The sequence below is a fragment of the Nicotiana attenuata genome, chromosome 10 (assembly GCF_001879085.1).
Source record: "Nicotiana attenuata strain UT chromosome 10, NIATTr2, whole genome shotgun sequence".
NCBI classification, from domain to species: Eukaryota; Viridiplantae; Streptophyta; class Magnoliopsida; order Solanales; family Solanaceae; genus Nicotiana; species Nicotiana attenuata.
The window spans coordinates 41,656,607-41,681,119 of record NC_031998.1 but is presented as its reverse complement, the minus strand read 5'-3'; the positions used below and the strand labels follow the sequence as shown (position 1 = coordinate 41,681,119).

The window sequence follows — 24,513 nt, the reverse complement described above, 5'->3', positions numbered from 1 at the left end:
CTTGTATATTTTCTTTCTTGCTTGTTTTGAGGCCGTTTTATCGTGCCTTTGTAAATAGTTTTTGAAATATATAAAAAAATTCCTTTGGCAATATCATGTTTTTACTTTTCAGCATCTCTTTGCAATTTTTTATTTGTGTATCGTTCTTAATGCCTTAGCATAAAATCAAACGTAATCTAGAGTATTTGTTCTTCGGAGGCCCGAATGGGGACCGATTTTGATGGCAACTCCAGATTACTCGTGGCTTCGAGATTTCGATAAAATCAAAGGCCTTTAAGATGCTTAAGTGTTTTAGTCATATACGACGATATTTTTGTCGAGAGTAACCTTTTAATTATACGTAAGGGCCTTGTTTTTCGAGTACAGACTTCAGACGTCTCCGATCCATTTTAGGGTGGCCGTAGCCCTTCGTATTCGGGGTAGCCCGTGGGTTTTAGGATCTAGGATCTGTTGTGAAGCATCAATGAAGAGAAATGTGAAATGCATAATAATAGGTATGAGGGAAGCAAAGTTTTCTTTCATTGTTTTATATGTAGGGTACATAATCAGAGGCGCATAAGCCTTGTGCCGTGGCTAGAGTGGGCTACATGGGCATGGTTCGTATGACCGCTTTACCCTTACGGTGAATCCTAATCACCAAGCCTTGGCTTTTGACATATGAAATTTTCCTTTGCTAAGGATCTTAACCTAGGGGTAATGGCCCCCAATATTCGAGGCCGAACTTGTGAGGGCTCGGATGCTGTAGATTTGGTGCAAACGATCATCAATTCTTGTTTTTAAGGCCGGTTTTCAAAAACTAAGGTAGCGCATTTGACTGTTTCCTCGTTGAAAACCTTGCCGAAAAAACTGCTTCGGGACAAAATCGGCTCAAGGGAAAAAGAGTACGACATGTGCTTTCAGACCTAATAGTCATATTCGCCCTTGGTCGATTACCTACATACGTTAGTCCGTAATGTAACTAAACTAAAAAAGGAATTAAGTTCGTACCTTAGCAGTAGTACCACTTTAAGTGTGCCACATTCCATTTGTTCGGTAGTTATACACCATTTCCTGGTTGGACTTTATATGAGCCTTTTCTGGTTATTCTGATGACTCTATATGGTCCTTCCCAATTCAGGTCCAATTTCTCTTCGTTTGGGTTCCTAGTGTGAGGTGTTACCTTTCTCAATACTAAGTCCCCAACTTGAAAATGTTGGAGGTTTGCTTTTTGGTTGTAGTACCTCCCTACTCGTTGCTTTTGGGCAGCCAATCGGAACAGGGCAGCTTCCCGCCTTACGTCCAATAATTCTTGGCTCGTGATCATGGCCTCATCGTTTGACACTTCGGTAGCATACTGGAACTTGAGGCTTGGTTACTCTACCTTGACTGGTATTAAGGCTTCAGCTCCATAGACTAGAGAGAATGGGGTCGCCCCGGTACTCGACTTCGAAGTCGTACGATATGCCCATAAGACTTCTGGCAAGATTTCCTTCCACTTTCCTTTTGAACCGGTCAATCTTTTTTTCAGGTTTTGGAGTATAGTTTTGTTCGTCGATTGACACTTCAGTAGCATACATGAACCTGAGGCTTGGTTACCCTACCTTGACTGGTATTAAGGCTTTAGCTCCGTAGACTAGAGAGAATGGGGTCGCCCGGTACTCGACTTCGAAGTCGTACGATATGCCCATAAGACTTCTGGCAAGATTTCCTTCCACTTTCCTTTTGAACCGGTCAATCTTTTTTTCAGGTTTTGGAGTATAGTTTTGTTCGTCGATTCCGCTTTCTCGTTCCCACTGGGGTGGTAGGGTGTTGATAATACCTTCTTAATCTTGTGGTCTTTAAAAAACTTCCTTACCTTGCTGCTAACAAACTATTTTTTGTTGCCGCAAACAACATATGATGTGATCCTAGATGAAGTCAATGACTTCTTTCTCCCAGACCTTTTCGGACGCCTGTGCCTCGACTCATTTGGAAAAATAATCGATCATGAATAGTATGTATTGGACTTTACCGGGCGCCCATGGCAGGGGACCGGTGATATCCATTCCCCACTTCATAAACGGCTATGGTGACAGGACCAGGTGGAGCATCTCTCCCGGTTGATGAATCATCGGCGTGTCTTTGGCATTCATCGCATTTCCGTAGAAGTCTTTTGCATCTTTCTCCATCTCATTCTAGTAGTAGCCGGCTCTGATTAGCTTTCGAACTAAAGATTTTGCCCCATAATGGCTCCCGCAAGTGTCCCCGTGAACCTCTCTCATGGCATATTCGGTCTCTCCCGGACCTAAGCATCTAGCCAGTAGGCCGAAGAAGGATCTTCTGAACAATGCCCCTTCGACTAAGCTAAATCTGGCATCTTTAGTGAGTAGGGCTCTCGATTCCTTGGGATCCGACAACAATTTTCATGTCTTGAGGTAGTCTATATATTTGTTTCTCCAATCCTAGGTCAAACTTATCTAATTTACTTCAGCGTGACCTTTTTTCACCACCGAGTTCATCAGCTGCACCACTACCCCCGAGCTGAATTCATCGGAGCCGACAGACAACCCTAAGTTGACCAGTACATCGACCTTACTGCTTTGATCTTGAGGTACGTGCTGCAGAGTCCATACCTTGAATTAGTGAAAGGTTACATACAATTTGTCTAAGTGCCTCCGCATCCGTTCCTCCTTTACTTCGAACGTTATGTTGACTTGATTTACGACGAGGAGAGAATCACATTTGGCTTCGATCACTTCGGCCCCGAGGCTCTTATCCAGTTCTGGACTAGCGATCATAGCTTCATATTCGACTTTATTATTAGTCAATTTAACGGTTCTAATAAATTGTCTAATTACGTTACTCGTGGGTGGTTTTAACACGAGACCGATCCCTGACCCTTTCGCATTGGATGCACCATCCGCGAATAGGGTCCAGATCCCCGAGCTAGTCCTTGAGGCGAGCAGCAATTCCCTTTCAACCTCGAGTATCAAGGTTGGCGTAAAGTCGGCCACGAAGTGTGCCAAAATCTGAGATTTTATGGCAGTCTGGGTCAGTACTAGATATCGTACGCGCTAATCTCCACGACCTATTTGGCATGCTGGTCCGAGAGCTCGAAATTATGCATGATATTCCTTAGTGGGTAAGAGGTTGCGACATATATGGGGTGGCATTGAAAGTACGGCTTTAGTTTCTTGGAAGCACTTAGTAAGGTGAGTGCTAACTTCTCTAGGTGAGGATACCTTGTTCCGGCGTCGCCCAGGGTTCTACTAACATAATGTGACGACCCGGCCCGTCGTCACATGAGTTACCGCCCCGTTTTCCTCATTTTTTGTTTCCTTATGTTTCATTATGAGAGCCTTGGGTGAATGTGTCGAATTGGATTGGTTTTGGAAGGAAATGAGACACTTAGTCTCTTTAAGGAGGTTTGTTTTGGAAAAGTCAACTGGATGTTGACTTATGAGTTAGAGGGCTCGGATGTGATTTCCGGTGATTCGGTTAGCTTCGGGGGATGATTTGTAACTTAGGAGCGTGATCGGAATTGGTTTTGGAGGTCCGGTGTAGAATTAGGCTTGAATTGGCGAAGTTAGTATTTTGGCGAATTCCGGTTGATAGGTGAGATTTTGATCCGAGGGTCGGAACGGGATTCCGAGAGTTGCTATAGCTTCGTTATGTGATTTGGGACGTGTGTGCAAAATTTCAGGTCATTCGGAGGTGATTTGGTTGGGTTTTTGATCAAATGCGTGTTTCGGAAGTTTTTGAAGAACTTAGGCTTGAATTCAGTGAGAATTGATGATTTTAGTGTTGTTTGATGTGTTTTGATGATTGGAGCAAGTTTGAATGATGTTTTAGGATGTGTTGGTGCTTTTGGTTGAGGTCCCGGGGGCCTCGAGGTGATTTCGGATGGCTAACGGGAAGATTTAAACTTGGAAAATATTGCAGAAACTTCAGATCAGCTGTTGCAGAAGAATTGGTCATCGCGTTCGCGTAGGTGAGTCGCGAACGCGTAAAAGGAAATTGCAGGACCAGGATTTTGACCTTCGCGTTCGCGTCTGGGGCCTCGCGATTGCGAAAGGGTCAGGTGTTGAGTCATCGCGTTCACGTGAAGGCATATGCGTTCGCGTATAAGGAGTTGGGTCCCAGGGCTGTGGCCCTTCGCGTCCGCGTAGAGCAGTACGTGTTCGCGTAGGCTTAGGGGTTCTGTCACGACCCAAACTGGAGGGCCATGACTAGCACCCGGCCATACTTACCGAGCACCAACATACATTTTATCTAACCTTCTGTATTATCTTTTAGGGCTGACGAGATCAATATAAATGGTAGACATGGGTCATGGACAACTAACAATAAAATATGATGGCATGAACATACATAACATGGGATGACTAGACAATCAAGAAACTATATATAAGGTACGAGCTACCACACTACCATGAGAGACTATATAACAAAAACCAGCCGACAAGGCCTACCAAACTATACATGAGTCGACACCTGTCTATGAGCCTCTAAAGGAACATAAGTGTTGCAACATAGCCAGAACAGGGCCCCGACATACCCATAATATCTATAACAAAAATGCATACCAAGACCAAGGCAAGTCCGAGGAAGGGATCTCGCCAATCACCGCTGAACTGGACAGCCTACTATGGTGGGGGAGCTGCGCCTGCCTGTCTATCAGGACCTGCAGCACGACATGCAGCGTCCACAAATAAAAGGACGTCAGTACGAATAAAATACTGAGTATGTAAGGCAAGGAACCATAAGTACGAACAGTAATGTAAGCAGTGATAGAGAATAAACAACCTGTAACATCTGGGTACCTCTAAGGGCTACTGACATGAAATGCGTGATACATATGTATATATACATAAACTTTTAAAACATACGCCTCTGTGGGCATCATCATCATCATATCGTACCCGGCCGTAATAGGCTCGGTAAAAACGTACCCGGCCATCATAAGGCTCGGTAGAATCGTACTCGGCCACGGTGGACGCGTACGGTAAAACCCNTTAAGGAGGTTTGTTTTGGAAAAGTCAACTGGATGTTGACTTATGAGTTAGAGGGCTCGGATGTGATTTCCGGTGATTCGGTTAGCTTCGGGGGATGATTTTTGACTTAGGAGCGTGATCGGAATTGGTTTTGGAGGTCCGATGTAGAATTAGGCTTGAATTGGCGAAGTTAGTATTTTGGCAAATTCCGGTTGATAGGTGAGATTTTGATCCGAGGGTCGGAACGGGATTCCGAGAGTTGCTGTAGCTTCGTTATGTGATTTGGGATGTGTGTGCAAAATTTCAGGTCATTCGGAGGTGATTTGGTTGGGTTTTTGATCAAATGCGTGTTTCAGAAGTTTTTGAAGAACTTAGGCTTGAATTCAGTGAGAATTGATGATTTTAGTGTTGTTTGATGTGTTTTGATGATTGGAGCAAGTTTGAATGATGTTTTAGGATGTGTTGGTGCTTTTGGTTGAGGTCCCGGGGGCCTCAGGGTGATTTCGGATGGCTAACGGGAAGATTTAAACTTGGAAAATATTGCAGAAACTTGAGATCAGCTGTTGCAGAAGAATTGGTCTTCGCGTTCGCGAAAGGGTCAGGTGTTGAGTCATCGCGTTCGCGTATAAGGAGTTGGGTCCCAGGGCTGTTGCCCTTCGCGTCCGCGTGGAGCAGTACGCGTTCGCGTAGGCTTAGGGGTTCAGACCTTCGCGTTCGCGTGAGTGTAACCGCGTTCGTGAAGGGTATTTTTGGCAGTAGCAGATTTTGTTCATCGCGAACGCGAGAGTTCCCTTGCGTTCGCATAGAGGAAAAGAAGTCTGGGCAGAAGGGTTTTATTAAATATTTCATCCGCGAACCAAGTCTTATTTCCACCATTTTTGAGTAACCTTGAGAGCTTTTGGACGGGAATTGAAGGGGATTCATCTGGGTGTGATTGGAGGTGAGTTCTATGACCTAAATATATGATTTAATGGTAGAATTAACCTAGAAATTTATGAAAATTCATCAAAAAGGAGGAAAAGCTAAAGCTTGGAATTTGATATTTCAAAGTGGGATTTGATGGGTCATTTCAGCTCGGATTTGGGAGTTTTTGGTATGTATAGACTCGTGGCGAGATAAGGAATCAGATGATGTTAAATTTTCTGATTTTCGAGAAGTGGGACTGGGGCTCGAGTTTTGCAAATTTCGTGAATTTCGATATTTTTCGAGTCTTTTCGTTTGGGTTATGTTCCCTTAGCCTATTGTGGCGTATTCGTTGTGGTTTTGATCAGATTCGACGCGCGAGGAGGTCGATTTGCGAGGCAAGGGCATAGCAAGCTAGGATTTTGGCCGGCTTGAGGTGAGTAATGATAGTAAATGATATCCTGAGGGTTTGAAACCCCGGATTTGCACAATGTAGTGCTGTATTGAGGTGAAACACGTGCTTAATGGCGAGCACGGGGTTGTTTGCTACTGGGGATTGTGACTTGGTCCGTCCCGTTTGATATTTCACCGCGTATTTGACTGAGCTGTTTAGTTTATCATCATGATTTGGGCTTACTGCCATATTTTGGGCTTAATGCCAACTATTTGAATCCTTCGGGGATTGTTATCACTGTTTCCTCACTATTTTGATATATTACTTGCACTCAGTCCTAATGATCATACTGCTTTAAAAACTCAGCCGCTTTAATTGAATTTTTGAGACTTTAATGATATTTTTACTGCTGTTTGGGCTGAGCACTACTATTTTATTGATGCCCGAGGGGCTTATGATGTTTCCTGGACTGAGAAGGCTTCCAGGCCTTGAGTGTGATGTGAGGAGGCTCTCAGGCCTTGAGTGTGATGTGAGGAGGCTCTCAGGCCTCGAGTGTGATGTGAGAAGGCTTCCAGGCCTTGAGTGTGATGTGAGGAGGCTCTCAGGCCTCGAGTGTGATGTGAGGAGGCTTTCAGGCCTTATGTGTGATGTGAGAAGGCTTTCAGGCCTTATGTTGATATAGCGCTTGGGCCGTAAGGGGCCCCTCCGGAGTCTGCACACCCACAGTGAGCGCGGGTACCCATGTGATATGAGAGTGAGCCCGAGGGGTTGATATTATGCTGAGTGACTGATACTGAGCCCGAGGGGCCGATACTATTCTGAGCGATTGATATTGGGCCCGAGGGGCAGATTTCTACTCACTATTTACTTGTTGTTTTACCTGATTTTAAAAGGAGATTTCATTCAATTCTTTATTGTTCTACTATTTTACTGTTTTTACTGCCTGATATAGAATTGCTTTGTGCAGTTATGTGTTTTCATGCCTTCGGTTATTATTTATTATTATTACTCACTGGGTCGGAGTACTCACATTACTCCCTGCACCATGCGTGCAGATACAGGCATAGCGGAGTCTGCACCTGAGCGCTGATTCTTTCCAGACCAGGTAGCGAGTTGGAGTGACGAGGTAGTTGTTGACGTCCGCAGCCCCTTGTCTTCCCTATTTTATGTCTTTTGAGTTCCTTCAGACTATTGTATCAGATATTTTATTTCGTAGACTCATTACAAACTCTGTAGTAGCTCATGACTTGTGACACCCCGGTTTGGGCTGTGTCGGGTTGGTTTCCTTATTATTATCGCTGTTCTCCGCATTTGCGATTGCTTTACACACGCTTGGATTTACTAATTACTAAATTATTGTTAAAATAGGTGTTTGAGTTGTTCTGGCTGGCCTTGTCTTCACGAGAGGCGTCATCACGGTCGGGTTTGGGATTTGGGCCGTGACACATAATAAATAGGGAAATGCGTACCTTCTTCCTCCCAGACTAAGACACCAGTTACCGCCACCTCGGAAAATGCCAAATAGAGGTATAGTTATTCATTTGCCTTCGGAGTGTGCAGCAAAGGGGGGCTCGATAGGTATCGCTTAAGTATTCCAAAGCTTGCTCGCATTCTGGAGTCCAAAAAAAATCGTTCTTCTTTTTCAACAGTGAGAAGAACCGATGGCTCTTATCCGACAATCTCGAGATAAATCGGCCTAACATGGCTATCCGCTCGGTCAGTCTTTGAACCGCTTTGATGTTGTCGACCACAACGATATCCTCTATGGCCTTTATTTTGTCGGGGTTGATCTCTATCCCTCGATTAGATACCATGAACCCGAGAAACTTACCCAAACCGACCCCAAACGCACAATTCTCCGAATTTAGCTTCATGTTGTACTTCCTTAATATCTCAAAGGTTTCTTGCAAATGTTTCAAATGGTCCTCTGCTCGCATAGACTTGACCAACATATTGTCAATATAAACTTCCATTGATTTTCCTATTTGTTCTTCGAACATCCGGTTTACTAAGAGTTGGTAGGTGGCACCAGCGCTCTTTAGTCAGAATGGCATTACATTATAGCAGTATGTCCCAAACTTTGCTATGAAAGAATTCTTTTCTTGGTCATCCGGGTCCATCCGAATTTGGTTGTACCTAGAGTGGGCATGGAGAAAGCTGGGTATCTCATGCTCGGCCGTCGCATATATCATTCGATCGATGTTAGGAAAAGAGAAAGAATCCTTCGGACTTGCTTTGTTTAGGTCCTTATAATATACACACACTCTTAGTTTATTTCCTTTTTAGGTATTACCACTACGTTAGCTAGCCAGTCCGGGTATTTAATTTCTCGGATAGAACCTATTTTTAGGAGTTTGGATATATCATCCTTGATGAACACGTGTTTGATATCGGACTGTGGCCTTCTCTTCTACTTGACCGGATGGAAATTAGGGTCCAAACTCGGCTTGTGAGTGGTTACCTCCGGTAGGATCCCTGTCATGTCTAAATGGGACCAAGCAAAATAGTCGATGTTAGCTTTAAGAAAATTAATAAGTTTTTTCCTGAGCTCGGGGGTTAACCTCGTGCCCAGGTATATCTTTTGATCTGGTAGATGCTCGACTAGTACAACTTGCTCCAACTCCTCGACTGTTGATTTGGTGGTGTCGGTGTCATCGAGAGCTATGAATTATCTCGGGACATCGTAATTGTCTTCATCGTCCGCTCCTTGTTTTTCTTGTTTCTCCATCCAGATGGGCTGGTATTGTTGACTACTATTAAATCTTTTCTTTTTGGTTGGCTCCGCTCCATTCAATGTTGAAACTGCAGGCATCGGGATCACTTCATCGACAACAACCATTTTCCGTGTGTCCGGCTGTTCTTTGTACACCATTTTGACTCCCCCGATGTTGGAAATTGCAGCGCATGGTGTAAGGTCGAATTTACCGCCCTTATGTTGTGGACCCATGGCCTTCCGAATAAATCATTGTACTTCGTGTCCCTTTCGATCACGTAGAAATTTGTTTCGTGGATTGTTCCGGCAGTGTTTACGGGCAAAGTTATCTCTGCTTTCATGGTCTCACATGCCATGTTGAATCCATTCATACCCGGACCGCCTGTACAATTTGATCCTGTAACCCAAGTTGCTCTACGACCCTTGATCTGATGATGTTGGCTGAGCTACCTGGATCAATCAACACACGCTTAACCCGAGATTTATTAGTAAATACATATATTATCAGTGCATCATTGTGAGGCTGTACGATGCCCTCGGCATCTTCGTCGCTGAATGAACTAGCTCCCTCCGGAACATAATTGCGGGTGCGTTTTTCCCTCGTGATAGTTACTTTAGTGCGCTTTATCACTAGCCCTTGGGGGATTTCGACTCCCCCAATGATCATGTTGATCACGTGCTGAGGCTCATCTAGTTCGACCTATTTGTTGGCGCACCTGTTGGTTTTTGGCTCCGACACTTAGGAATTCTCGGAGGTGCCCATTGATGAACAGTCGAGCAATTTCTTCTATTAACTGTCAACAATCTTCGGTCCTATGACTGTGAGTGCCATGATACTTACACATCAAATTAGGATCTCTCTGAGTTGGGTCGGACTGCAATGGTCGAGGCCATTTGTTCTCTTTGATACGCCCTATGGCCGACAAAATGCTTGCAGCATCTACGTTGAAGTTATACTCCGATAACCTCGGTGCTTTCTATTCCCAAGTGACCTGTCTAACCTATTCTTGCTCATCAAGCCCCGGCCACTCGGCCTTAGATCTCTTCTCTTCACGTTCCTTACTGGGTGACACCCAAATCCATTTCCTCTTTGATCCGCGTTGTATGGTTGATATCGATCTCGGACCAGTCGTGGCTCCTGACCAATGGGTCTCTTAGATCTATCATCGGTTCTGATGGGGTAAACAGATCCAGAAGGGGCCCTGAGTTGGTCTTCCTCGACCCTGATCTTTGACTGGTATCTGTTATGGATATCGGCGCAGGTTACTGCCGGGTACTCCACCAATTTTATTTTAGTTGTTGAGAGGCCACGGAACTTCGTGGGTTAAGCCCCTGAGTGAATGCCTGAACGACCCAATCATCTACAACTAGTGACAGATCCATCCACTCCATCTGGAACCTTGACACGAACTCCCTGAGCATCTCGTTATCCCTTTGGTTGACCTTGAAAAGATCTGACTTCTGGTCTCGGCCTTGATGGCTCCGGCATGGGCCTTTACGAAAGCATCTGCAAGCATAGCAAACGAGTCAATGGAATTTGGAGGAAGGTTGTGATACCATATCATTGATCCCTTGGAAAAGGTTTCCCCAAACCTTTTCAACAACACCGACTCGATTTCGTCATCTTCCAAATCGTTCCCTTTAACCGCGTATGTATAGGAGGTTACATGCTCATTTAGATTCGTGGTCCCATTATATTTGGGAATGTCGGGCATTCGAAGCCTCTTCGGGATCAGCTTTACTGCCGAGCTCGAAGGAAAGGGATTCTGAATAAATTTTTTGGAGTCCGGTCCCTTCAATATCGAAGGTGCTCCCGGGATCTAATCGACCCTGGAGTAGTATGTTTCCACCTTCTTGTCGTTGGCTCAATCTTTTTGTCGCCTGAATCCACCCGTTCGGTTAACACTTCGAGCATCTTCATTACCTTTGAAGTTTCTCCGGGCTTGGCTCCGCCCGGTCTCTCGGTGATTTGTTCGTCTCTCAAAGTACATTTTTGAGATTGTTCGGGCTCGAGCCTTTTAGGGGTGTGGCTTTGTTGCTGGAGTTGTGCTATCGCTGCTTGTTGAGCCTGCAACATTTCAAAAATCAGTCGTAGGCTCACCCCATCACCTTCACCTTCCGGCGCTTCTCGAGCCGTTGGTCGAGGTCCTCTGCGAACACTGTTTTCGGGATCAGTTGGCAAATTGATGTTAATTGCCACTTGCGAGTTAGCATCGACCGGGTAGGCGGCTGGGACACCATTGGGATCGGTAGGAAGCACATCATTACTGGGCACCACATTATTATTTTCGCCATGGTGGACTGACTCAACATCAAGTGAGCAGACTGGTAGTTTGACATTTTTAGGCTTGACCTGAAATTCAGATTTCAAAGAGTAAGCATAAAATAGGGTATGTTATGGATATTCGTAACAAATAACCACTATTATCCTTAGCCCCCACGATGGGCGCCAAGCTATTTTACCCCAAAAATGAGTAACAATTAAATTTGTACACGGTTTGAAGGATACGTGGTTTAATTTAATACGAACAATAAAGAATAAAAGATAGATGAATTAGGAACAAAATAGACGATCAAACAAATTGCAATACGGTGACCAAGCATGATCTTAGATTGAACAGAGGAATTCATCCTCGATCTGACCCTCAGTGCAAGCTCGGTCATGATAAACAAGTAATGCCTTGAACAGTAGTTAGAATACAAAAGTAAAATTTTGTATTGCCTTGAATTGCATGTTACAATGTGACAGAATAAAGATAAATTTTCCCTTTATATAGTAGGAGAGTTTCAGTCCTAGTATAAGTCTAAAAAGGGTAAAAATCTTCTTTTTCCGATAATTATTGATCCATAAACGAGATTCGCGCCGTAATATTCGATTGAGGACAAATATTACGGTCCCCTATCCGTCATGCATAACCATTCACCGCCTCTCCCGAGGTCTAAAAGTTATACTCGGTCCGGGGCGCGTTGCTTTACCATGTCTGATGTCAGATATATCGTTCACTCTTCCTGGGTCTCGATATGAGGGGTTGCCGACCTCAACTATCATTTCGTCGATCCGTGCTTCCCCTTCGTCCTCTCACAGGAATCAGAGAAAACTTTACCCCCGATTTTATCCGTACACACCAATATATATATATATATATATATATATATATATATATATATATATATATATATATATATATATATATATATATATATATATTCAATCTTGACTGTCGATAATATATCATATTATTGGTAATTTGGTTTAGATACTGAGTAATAGTAGTATCTTTATATAGTCTAGCATATTTAGTTCATAAACTAACTTTTGGAATGTAGTTATACTAGGACTTTTTTTTAATCAAAAGGCGAAATACATAAATAATCCCTTTAAGTTGTCCTCAACTACCAGGCAAATACCTTAATTGAGTCCATTTCCAGTTAGACACTTCTACTTGGTAAAAGTGTGCGTAGTAGATACCTTAGGATGACATGGCAAATCAAGTGTGTTTCACCTAAAGTTGAGCGTGTGATCTTATTGTGTTTTTCTGTTCTCGTCTTTCAGATTAAACTTAATTTTATGTGGGTTCCACTACAATTTTTTATTTTTTCCCCACGTTAATTTCACTTTCTTCACCAAAAAATTCATCTCCACCATACTTGTTATGTGGATCCCACTGCCTTTTTAATTTTTTCCACATTAACTTCATTTTACTCCCAAAATAATTCATTTCCATCACCAAATTTTCTTGACCTAAACACAGGAATATCAATAGCTCTTTCATGGCTCCACCTTCCGCCATTATTTCACCTCTTTTCCTTCAATCTTAAAAAAAAATCAATAATAACCACTACTCCATAACAATGTCACTAATTATGCATAAAAATTCAATCTCATTTCCGGCAATCGACCTTCTCCAATTCCCTTTTGAGGCTATAATTTAAAAAAATTTATTGTCCAATTAATTTGTCTTTTAGCAACTGGTAGCGAAGCTCTACTTGTTCTGCTCGGTGTCATCAGCGGCGGCGGCATTGTAAGAAATGAAACACAATAATGTTATTCATAATGGGCCCTTAAAGAAGCACCTGCAAAATTATGTGAAAACCTAATTCAACCTACCAGAAAAGCAAAAAATTATGTAATTAAGCTATTTTCTGGATTAAAAGATTGTGTATTTTGTTATATGTGGTTGGTGGGGAAGAAGAGTTGAAGAAGGAAAAAGGGGAAACGATGAAGAAGGGGATAGGGGTCATCGGAGAAGAAAGGAAGAAGTAGGGTAGTGGTGGTGACTAATTTGTAATTTACTAGTTATTAGGTTTTCTAATTTTTTCATTAATTTTATTTTAATTGTTTAGCCACGTGTTAAATACTAATTGGTTCTTAAAGTTGTTTTGAAATGTGTATCACATGCGATGTGGGCTGAGTACATCAAGTATTTACTTGATACACTTTATAGTCACTTGAAGTGTCTAATTGAAAATGAGCTCAGTTGAGGTGTTTGCCTGGTAGTTGAGGATAATTTAAAAAGGATATTTATGCATTTCGCCAAAAGGCAAACAAAAAAGAAAAAAGACGATGAATAAATGAGATGTTCCTCAACTTGGCAAATATTTATTCACAATTAATATATACGTAGTTATTATCATTTTCAATTGATTAATAAGGATGAGAATACTATCATTGAACCATCATTAATGGATGAGAGCTCGTGTGATCGACATAATAATCTATTTATACTATGATTTAATGCAAATATTTGAATATATGTAAAAATAAATTAACCTTTGGGTCCGAGAAAAGCAGATGACGTGTCAATCAGGAAGAATAAAGAAGCGACCAAAATCTGTTTCTGCACTCTCAAGTCTAACTTGTTCTACCTTCCAAATTAACTGAACTTCACATTCACATTTCTCACCAAGACTATATTTTGATAATAAAAAGATAAAAAGGCGTATTCTGATCGAAAAGCTAGGGTTTTTTGCTTTGGCTTCGTGATAAGGCAAAGAAAGTTGAAGGGAAAATGGAAGGTGTGAGCAATGGAGGGATGTTGTACCATGAGGTACAAGAATCCAAGCTTTGCGCAGTGCATTGTGTGAACACCGTTTTACAAGGGCCGTTCTTCTCAGAGTTCGATTTGGCGGCAGTGGCCTCCGATCTGGACCGTGCGGAGCGGCAGATGATGGTACAAGGCGGCGGCGACTTTGTTCCCGAACAGTCTCATAATGTTTCCCTCGACGGCGATTTCAGCATCCAGGTTTACACACACAGACACGTGTATTTTATGTTTATGCGCTTTATGCTAATTGAAAATTGAAATCTTGTGATTCTGCAGTGATTTGTGAATGGAAATTAAATTTATGTGTAATTAATGTTTTTACCTTTTTCATTGAGCATATATGGAAGTAAAGACAGGATTTTTTTAGGAAATTTGATGTGTAAGTTGCTTATTTTGAATACTGCTTTGTATCTCTCGTGCTATATTTGACATCGGATGACTATTGGTGTGACTCAGGGAGTCAATTTTAGTCAGCTTTTGAATAATGCTAAATGCTAATTCAAAACTAAAGAATGATAAGGAAATACTAGGTTTTAGTTAGGCTAGGTTTTTTTATTGTATGCTGTTTATCTTGAGTATTTAGCATTGATGTGAAAGCAGTAATATTGAACAGTTTAAACCCTTTTGAAATCCTGTGTTGGAATTCATAATTCTGTTGTGCTAACGGTTTGAACTGTTCCAGCTGAATTTCAACTCCATTTTTGATTGAAACCCACGTATTAGATGCATAAAATAAAATTAACACTTTTTTGGTATATATGGTCCTGTAATGTGTCATGTGTGTGCTAAATGTATTTGGCTCAAGCTTGGTTGATTCTGTATAATACACAAGCATGTAATTAGGTGAATTAATTTGCCAGAAACTCAATCGAGCTTGAATAGGAAAAGAGCCAGGTCAATCTTCTGTATAGCTCCACATCTGACCTAGTTCACTTGCTCAATTGTTGAATTGAAATTTATCTTAAGTCCTAATGGATGACACTTCTCTCATGGAGTTGCTGATTCACAATCGAGTCTTACTTGTACAGCTTAGAGTGGTAAACTGATAGCAATATCTGCAGTTTGTACTTGATTAGAGAACCAGAGACTATTTTTCTGTATTTTATAATAATGATGTGGTACTTGGATCCGAACATCATTTGAGAACATACTTTTGTATCTTCTAAACCTATTCCTCTGTTTTTCGTATCAAAAACCTGCAACATAATTAAGGGTGCAGGACCTAGTTTCCCTTGCATTCCTTTCTACCAGTATTGCTACTATTTGAATATAATGTGCAATTTCTTCTTCATGCATATCGACATGTTTTGTCAATGTGCCCTACCATGTTTTGGAAACTTTCAATTTTTTATAAGGATGGTTCTTGGGCGAGCTTGTGCGCACCTCGACTATTACACCGGGTACCTGCTACCTTCTACCAACGTAAGTATCGGTTAACTCGGTTGACCAAGGGTTATGTCGATTGGAAGAAATAACCTAGCCTTTTTTGTATATGGATTTGAACCCTAATCTCCAAGGTTTTCACCCATCATTGACTAGTGGGCCACATCCTTGGGGTGCAAAAAATGTTAATTTGTCAATGTTAATAGTAATGATATTTAAATTTGGAAGTTATGAGTTCCTAATGGGTTTGGCTACATTTTGAAGATTTAAATGATCATTTATGATGAGATACTTTCATTTTGAATTTGCTGATGTGGAGTTGTGGACTCTCGTTGCTATAGTGGTATTTAACCTTGGGAGATGTTTGTGAGATCAATTTAGTATGTTGTTTTCTAAAATGTGGAAACATAGTTTAAGCAGTCAAGTAAACTTCCATGATGGCAGAGATTGTGGAACTTCCTATAATTGTATTTAGGGTTGATGTGTATTATGCATTCGTTTTAGGTAAAGTTGGATTTCAGAAACAGTCTCGAATTCTGATTGATAAAATGCGTAAGCAAATTTTCTACTTTCCATTTCAAAAGGTAAAGTTCTTGACAACGAGAACATTTTAAGCCTTCCGCTAGTACCACTAGATCTTTAACAAGGTGGAAATTCTTGTGTGCTACCGGATCTTCAACAAGGTGGAAATTCGCGTATTGCATGTTTGCATGTTCCTATGGAATAATTTTACTAATAATGGAAAAGCACTCCATACAAGTGGACAGAGATATACCAAAGAAATAGAGAATCTACCTGAAGATATGATTCTCCATGAAAGACACCTAATTTTCTATACAAATAATAATCTCATGGTGCGCCCAAAAAAACTAAAAACATGGTTATTCCTCTAGTGCACAAAATCAAGTTCTTTCCTGTCAAAAGTTAACTATTTCTTCCCCCCCCATGCTGTCACATAAGTGCTAATAAAATGACAACCCACACAAGGTGTTTTCAATTCCATCCTTTAAATGGCCTACTAAATAGTGCATTGTTCATAGTATTTGGCATGTTCAATGTATTCCAAACTCATCTCAAAAGTCCCACTACAAACTTGACGCTACTTGGCAATGCGAGAGATCATCCACGTCGTCTCCCAAATGTTTGCACATTAAGCACTAATTAACATATGTGATCCTCCTCTTCCTAGGTTTTCGACCGTCAGAACTGCACCCCAAACCACTAACCAAGAGAAAAAAGCACATCTTTCTTGGTGCCTTAGGGATCTAAATTGATAGATGAGGAAACCCGACTTCTCTCTAACTCGCAAGTAGCAACTTACCATTTTTTTTATGAAGTAAGAGAATTGCATTAAAGGCATCAAGAAGATGCAAGAAGTACAAAAGAAAGATACATAAAGACATAGTCAGCTCCACAAACAAAAACTAACTAGGCTAAAGCTAAGGAGCTGACAAAGTCCAAAAATTAATAGCGCAGTTGACAGGAGCTAAGTTCTGCCAACTATATAACCATAAAAGACATCTAGCCTTAAGTGCGTATATAGGAGTTGATGTCCCATCAAAACATCTGCGATTCCTTTCTGTCCAAACACACCACAAAATACAGGAAGATCATCCGCCAGACTTTACCGATGGAGTTATCAACTTTCCATGAAGACCAGCTTTCATAGGCATCCTTAATGTTCCGAGGCATGACCCGGCTTTAACCAAAATGGCAAAGAGCATACACCTTAATGTTCTAAATTAGCAACTTACCATAGTACCTCCTTACCGTGAATCGTGTACTACGCCCCCTAACTCCCTTTACAAGAATCAGAACCGTATTCTTTTTTAATGATGGTGGTGTCCAGGCGAGCTTGTGTGCACCTGAATTTACCTCCCACCGGGAAAGCGATCTTCAACATATTGTCTCCGCACTACCTCCCCCACTACCCACCACCCAAGCCAACACTGGCCCGCTCCCCGACAAATTGCGTAAACTTAAATATGTCGCTTAAGTACCGATAATGTAGGAACTCGTCCAGCTTGAATGCATTATCTTATTTATAAATGAAAAGGATATCAAAGTACCAGCACGAAGAGGAAACATATGAATGTATAGTGTCGAAAATTTATATCAAATTGCATCCTTTTTGGCAATAGATTTGGGGGACTGGAACGTGTCCTTTATCAGAGAATAGGCTCCATGTGTTACCCCTGTCTGGGCCCGGGTTCTAGATCCAAACTACCTGTTGGGCTGCTATGTCATGCAAGCTGTGTTTTGGTTTTATGTTCTCTTCAGTGAACGATAAATATTTTGATTTTCGGTGAGCTTTCTGTTACGTATGCACGATAACTTTATATATGTGAAAACTAAAGATGAGATCTCTAATCAGTAGACCAGGTTCATACTAATTAGTTGCAATATCATGCTAGCTAATCCAATTCGTCCTTGGCAGATATACCCTGAATCAACGTAAAGGAAGTAAATTTATTCAGTGAGATTTCAAGTAAAGAAAGGAGAAGCATTAAGTTTGTGCACGTCAGGGTTCAATTTGTAAACTCGTTCTTATATCTAGCAAATAATCACCACATTACACGACATATATGAAATGATCTAATATAACCACTACCTGACTTCGCAACAAAAAAAGATTATCTTAAAAAGGAAGGAGAAGAAAAAGGAGGTAAGCATTTTCTTAAAAAGGAAGGAGAAGAAAAAGGAGGTGGGCATAACTTAGATGACGATCACTATGTATTAGTATATCGTTCTGTTTACAAAGTCCTTAATAGGTACTTCCCTCTGATCCCTTTTTGTTTTGCAGATGACTATGGTTTCTGCTTTGGTAAATTTTTCCCTTCAATCCTCACTTTGGAAGTTAATAATTTGGGAACTTTATGTCGAATTAAGGTATTTTAGTTGTGAAAGAATTTTGATTAAAACACCTTGATATGACTGCAGACTGCAGTAAATGATGTGTGATGTTAGCCCCTAGTAAATGTTGTGTGAGTTAGTCTCCTAATCAAATATTATCTCTTTCCTACATAAAGAGTTACCATGGTCACTTACAGTACGTAATACGGAAGTCGAAAACCCTTTTCTGTAGCATAATTATTACCGGTTTTAAATACATCATTAAGGGACCTTTATGGGTGGTGGTGGTGGAGTGCTGATTTGTATTTCTGGCTGAAGTTTGTGAGATGAATATATTTTGTTCTTTCTAAAAATCTGAACGCTCAGCTTAGCCATCAATTGGCCCCTGGGACTTGGAGTTGGTCCAGTAGTAAGGGCGCAACATGTGATGTGTGGTGTTAGGCGCACGTCACGGTTCGAACCCTGCCGAAACAAAAGCTTGGTATTAATTAGAGAAGGTTAGAGGGTCAGGCCCATTATCCACCGAATTTCAAACCGTGCGCCAATCGCCCTCGGATATTCCTCAGTTACAGAAAAAAAAAAATTAACATAGTCATCAATTGAACTTCCATGACTGTAGAATTTTTTCACTTTCTGTCATAGTAATTGAGTTGATTTATGGTGCGTGTTCTATTCACTTTAGGCAGAGCTGACTTCAGCAAGAGTGCAATTTCAGATTTGACAAAATATGTAGACATATAAACTGAGGAAATATCTCATAAGTTTTGATCGATCATAAAACTATTGATTATGAAGGAACACAGGATCCAGCCTTTTATTGTAATGAACTCTTGTATATAAAGAGCGCAAAATCCAAGTTTAATATGATATATCCTGTCTATGAATGGAATGGATATCAATATTCCAGCACATTAAGAATCTTATCAGATTATTTTGTCAACTATTTCTATAACATTTAGTGTTTATGCAATGGATTTTGGGGATGGGATTTGAGTCTCTATTAAAGAGAAGGCTCCATACGTTAAGTGTGCAAGATTTTTCCTCTGGCTTTATATTCTTTTTTATTTGGTAAATAAAATTTTTTATTACCAAATGCAATCTAGTTTTATATTCTCTTCAGGTAACAAAGTCTAATTTTCGTATGGGACTTCTGTAAATGTGTACCAAGAATAATGAATTCTACGTTTGTGGAACTAAAGAAGTGATCTCTAATTAGGAGACTAGGATCAAGCTCAACATCAAAGAAGTAAATTAGTTTCTTTGAGAAATACTATCAAAAATATTTAGTTTGAGCGCTGATGGGTGTAACTTGTAAATATGTGATGTTCTTGTCTTAAATATGAGATGTTCTTGTATTCATTTTTATATCTAATGTTTGATCACCAGCATCGGCAAAACTATGTCATGTCATATCTTGAACAAAAAAGAATTTTTTTATAAAAAGAAAGAGAAAAGAGGCCCTCGGGGGTGGCTTAGAGGTCAAAGAGGTGGAGTAACAATCTAGTGAAATCTGAATAGAGATGAAATTAGGTGAACTTGTGTCATCTCTAGGTCATGGTATAATGGTAGGTAGACTTACCTATTACATGTGCTGGTGAGAGGTAGCAGGTTTCTCATGGACAAGCCGAGATGCAAAGCTGGCTTGACACCACTGTATCAAAAAGGGAAAAAGAGAGAGAAAAAAAAAAGAAAAAAGAAGTGGTAGAATTTGAGCAACAGTGAGGAGAGAACATAATATGGATGAAAATCACTATGTATTTGTATGGCATTTGGTTCTCAAACTTGTTGGTGAGCTTTTGCTCTGATTCCTGTTGTCTGCAAAATGTTGTTTGGCAAATGACCCTGGTCTCTTCTTTAGTTATAATTTTGTCTTTATCCTGATTTTGAAAGTTCTTTGAGAGCTTTATTTATAATTTAGGGCATATTAGTTGTGAAAGTGATTTGATTAATAGTATATTGATGCTTGTGCTAGTGCTAGGTAGTAGGTACTCGATGGAATAGTTGAGGTGCCGGCACACGGGCTTAAACACCTCCGTTATTAAAGCAAAAATAAAAAAGATTAGAAGTAGCATTTTTTACTGCAGTAAATGTTGTTTAATGTTAGTCTCCTGATCAATTATCACATCTTCTCTTTCCAATATGAAGAGTAATCATGTGCCCTAAGGACACATGATATAAAGCCCTTTTCAAACATTTAAATATCTGGTAGAGTCCCAATTTCGATCAATTGAAAACATAAGCCCAGCAAGCCTATTTTTTCAACAGTTATAGAAGGAAAGATAATAATACGCTTACCTTCTTCCAAAATAAAGAAGGAAAGATAATAGTTGTCGATATCCCTAGTGGTCTACTTTAGTATAGTAAGAGCATGTTTATGGGATGAAATTTTTGTAATAAGGTAATTATCACGGAAGGTGTTGAGAGGCAGGAGTGCTGCGCATTGCCATCTTATTTCTTGAAGATCACAAATTAATCGTCCCTATCAAAACCATGTAAATCAACAGGTAATAATACAGAGAATTAGATATGTAGCCAATACTAGATCTACATGTCTGTCCTTATCAAAAAAAAAGAAAAAAAAAACTAGATCTACATGTCTGTACGCTGGTTTGGAATTTAAAAGTTCTGGTTACCCTTTTAGTAATTCTCCTTTCTTCAGTGCAACCTACCAACATGCATTTTATTTATTCTCTTGTTGTTTATCCTCTCCGATTTAAGTTGCTCCGACACTGCAATTTAGGTGCCACACCCGTGTCGACACGACACTAGTATGGGTGTGGATATGGGATCCGTACCGGATTTGGTCAAACAATTTCGGGTACTTTGACCACGACGGATCGGAAAAATTCGAGACGAGATACAATTTGATTCCCGAAATCAGAACCAAAACTAGGGTAAATTTGAAGAAAATAGCATATCTTATCTAGGAAATCAATCATTTACTTATCTACAACTTGAGAATAAAAAAATGATCCACATGTTACAAGCTATACGTAAGTATTCCACAAAATTTCTCATAATTTAGAGATATTTTTCGTATTTTTATTTTTTTGAATTATGTTTAGCCGGATCCCCGCACCCGTATCCGTATCCCAGAATCTTAGAAATTACATATCAAAGGATCCGACCTCTAGATCGGCACCCATGTCGGACACCCGCACCCGTGTCCGAGCAACTTAGTCTCCGATAAATGATTACCTGTTCATTGGATATGCATGTGGTATTGATTTCGAGGTCACCATTAAATATGCTAGCTAGACAATAGAAGTATGGTGGAAATGCAAATCTAGTTTGCCCCTTTAGCAAGTGAAGTGTCTAGTTTTAGCCTGGGTTCATTGCTCATTTCTCTAGCCCAAAGTTTTGTTTGAACTGTTTGAGTTTGGGCGACATAACTAGGAAATCAGGCAATATGAACATACAACTTGTTTGTTCCTGTGACATCTACTTTTCCATAGCTTTTCTTATAGTACCATTTTGCTTTATCTGCAGAGCTTAAATTTAACTTGAAATTGGGTGGCAGGTTTTGCAAAAGGTATTGGAGGTGTGGGATCTGCAAATCATTCCACTGAACAGCCCAGTTGCTGAGCCGGCTCAGATTGATCCAGAACTGGAAAGTGCATTTATCTGTCACTTGCAGGACCATTGGTTCTGTATCAGGAAAGTAAATGGGGAGTGGTACAATTTTGACAGTCTTAAGGCTGCACCTGAGCACCTTTCCAAGTTTTACCTTTCAGCCTATCTAGACTCTTTGAAAGGGTTTGGCTGGAGCATTTTTCTAGTAAGGGGAAAATTTCCCAAGGAATGTCCGATCAGTTCTTCTGAAGCTTCTAATGGATATGGACAATGGCTGTTACCAGAAGATGCAGAGAGGATTACCAAGTCCTGCAATGCAGCACAGAGAACTGGTGGCAGAAGTGGTCAAACTTCGTGGCCTTCTGATCAATACCGCCAGTATGAGGAAGAAGGAATGCTTGTAGATCAAGAGGATGAGGATCTGAAAGCTGCAATTGCTGCCAGCTTGATGGATTCTTCTCCCGCGGTCAGCAACAAACCTGACACCTCGGAAAATGAAAATAAGGACAAAAATGCAGCTAATGCATGACAAGGAAACATTTTACAGTGTTTTAAGCCGAAAAAACTTATGAACAGTTTTTATTCAAAATTGCATCCAGTACTGGATACTAGCTCATAATCTGCGGCCTAAACAGTGATGTTTTTACTTATTTAAAAAGAAAAATACACAGTGATGTTGTTTGTTGGCTGAGACCAAGATGGAACTATACAATTTGGAAACAAAATGGAAAAACCTAAATCTTCCTGGAATTTGTACTTTGTAGTCGTTTACTTTGGTACAGTTCTTTTTCCATTTCTTACTTGTTTTCTTATTTGCTGCTTGTATATTTTTCTGGATGTAGATGTTGCACTATACCTTGTGAACTGATTATTAAAATTTATCTGTACAAGCTTATAGGTAAATGTCTATTGCTGATTTTGGGTCTGTCACTCGGTAGTCATTAGCCGGATAAGAAAGCCCGTCTTATCTTATACAGGTTAGAAGAGAAAATGGTGGTTGAAAAGCAGAAGGGTGCCTATTCAAATTTCCTGCTCGTATTCTCTCTTTCGTCTCTTCATAAATCGCATTCTGGAAATCCACTAAACAGATACTGTAAAACTATTTTTGAATGAAAGAATAGTTTGCACTACTCATTTTATGCGTTTGTTGCTAGGTTGAGTATTTCACAAAAGAAATTTCCTATACAATTTGATCTTTTTTGCCCAATTCAACAACAAATCCCGTCAATTCCCACAAATGGGGTATGAGTGGGGTAGTGTACGCATATCTTACTCCTATCTAAGGAGCGCAAAGATGATGTTTTTCATAGACCAGCAGCTCAAGAAAAGATGAAAAGAAGCGGTGGCAATTTTTTGCCTAATTCATTGGGACCTAATTTCAAATTTTGAAAGAAATTTGTATAATTCCTCCACTCAATACAAATTCTGTAAAATTAAGCAATGAATAGTTTGCATGACTCAAAAGATTGCAAACTATTGTTTGTACTGGTTTATTTGAAAAAAGCTACGTTTTCAAACTCAGCAAAAACTCAAAAACTGGTCTAGTGATGCAAAAATTCAAAAAATGAGTGAAAAAGTACAGTTCTCTTGCAAAAGGCTCAAAGCAATACAAACGATAAAAGAACGTGAAAACTGAAAAATGTAAACGTTTTATGAATACATGAAATTGTGCACAATTAGTACTCCTTTGCAAACAACTTGAAAGGCTTGCAATTAGTTTGCAATTAGCACTGCAGCAGCTTGCAATTAGTGCAATTAGAAGATAGCTAATTGACACACTCGGTCAAATAAAAAGATTTGATTCTTTTTCCAATGCATATATTGCTTATGGAAAAATGTTAATAACTCTTGTTACCGTCGCTTCGGCGGAAAGAAGTTTTCAAAATTAAAATTGATAAAATCTTACCTAAGTTCATCAATGTCTCAAGAAAAGTTAAATAGATTAGCTATATACAATTAGAAAGACTTATTAGGAGTTATTGATAATAAGAAGATTATTAAAAACTTCGTATCTAAGAAACGCTAGAAAAATAGACCTCAAATAAATAAATAATTTTTTTTTAAAAAAAAGTTAAGGCCCCTCATAAAGTTTGGGTTTAGGCCACAAAACTTGTTGGGCCGCCCCTGCCCGGGGGTCACCCATCACAGTATACTCTCGCCCAAGCACGCTTAACTTTGACATTGTAATGGGATCCGGTACATTAGTGTTAGTATTAGGGGTGTCAATGGTTCGGTTCGGACGGTTATTTTATAAAATTTGTACCATACCAATTTTTCGGTTATTCTATTATGTATAACCAAAAATAGATTTTTCGAAACTGTTGGATATAAGGTTTGGGTCGTGGGTTGCCCATGTGGACTGACCCGACCCGTTTTGAAAGAGATAAAACTTAAGGAGGTTACAAACGTAGGTTTTATTACTCCTAAAACCACTGCACATTATTTTGAGAGACGTGAGAACGTGGAGTGGTGGTTTTCATCGGTAGTTTTTCATCTATTCCTCTTCTATATATCTGTTCTACAGAAGAACTATCAAAAGGTGTGCGAAAAATTTTCTCTTCTTCTCCCAACAAAAATAAAATACACAGAAAGGAAGGCATTTAGTTTGTGAACAAAACTCTGTTTCCTGGAGATTCAGAATACGATTTGGGGCATTTCCTTTGGTGGTGAGTTCAACGGTTTTCGCTGCGTCAATAA

At 40.2% G+C, this 24,513-nt stretch overlaps 1 protein-coding gene across 1 annotated transcript; it reads left to right on the top strand.

The window, feature by feature from the left end:
• Positions 13,760-22,715, top strand: LOC109233376 (ataxin-3 homolog). Its single transcript, XM_019399228.1, has 2 exons — positions 13,760-14,205; positions 21,764-22,715. The coding sequence occupies exons 1-2, from the start codon at positions 13,972-13,974 to the stop codon at positions 22,343-22,345; spliced, it is 816 nt and encodes a 271-aa protein (XP_019254773.1). The 5' UTR covers positions 13,760-13,971; the 3' UTR covers positions 22,346-22,715.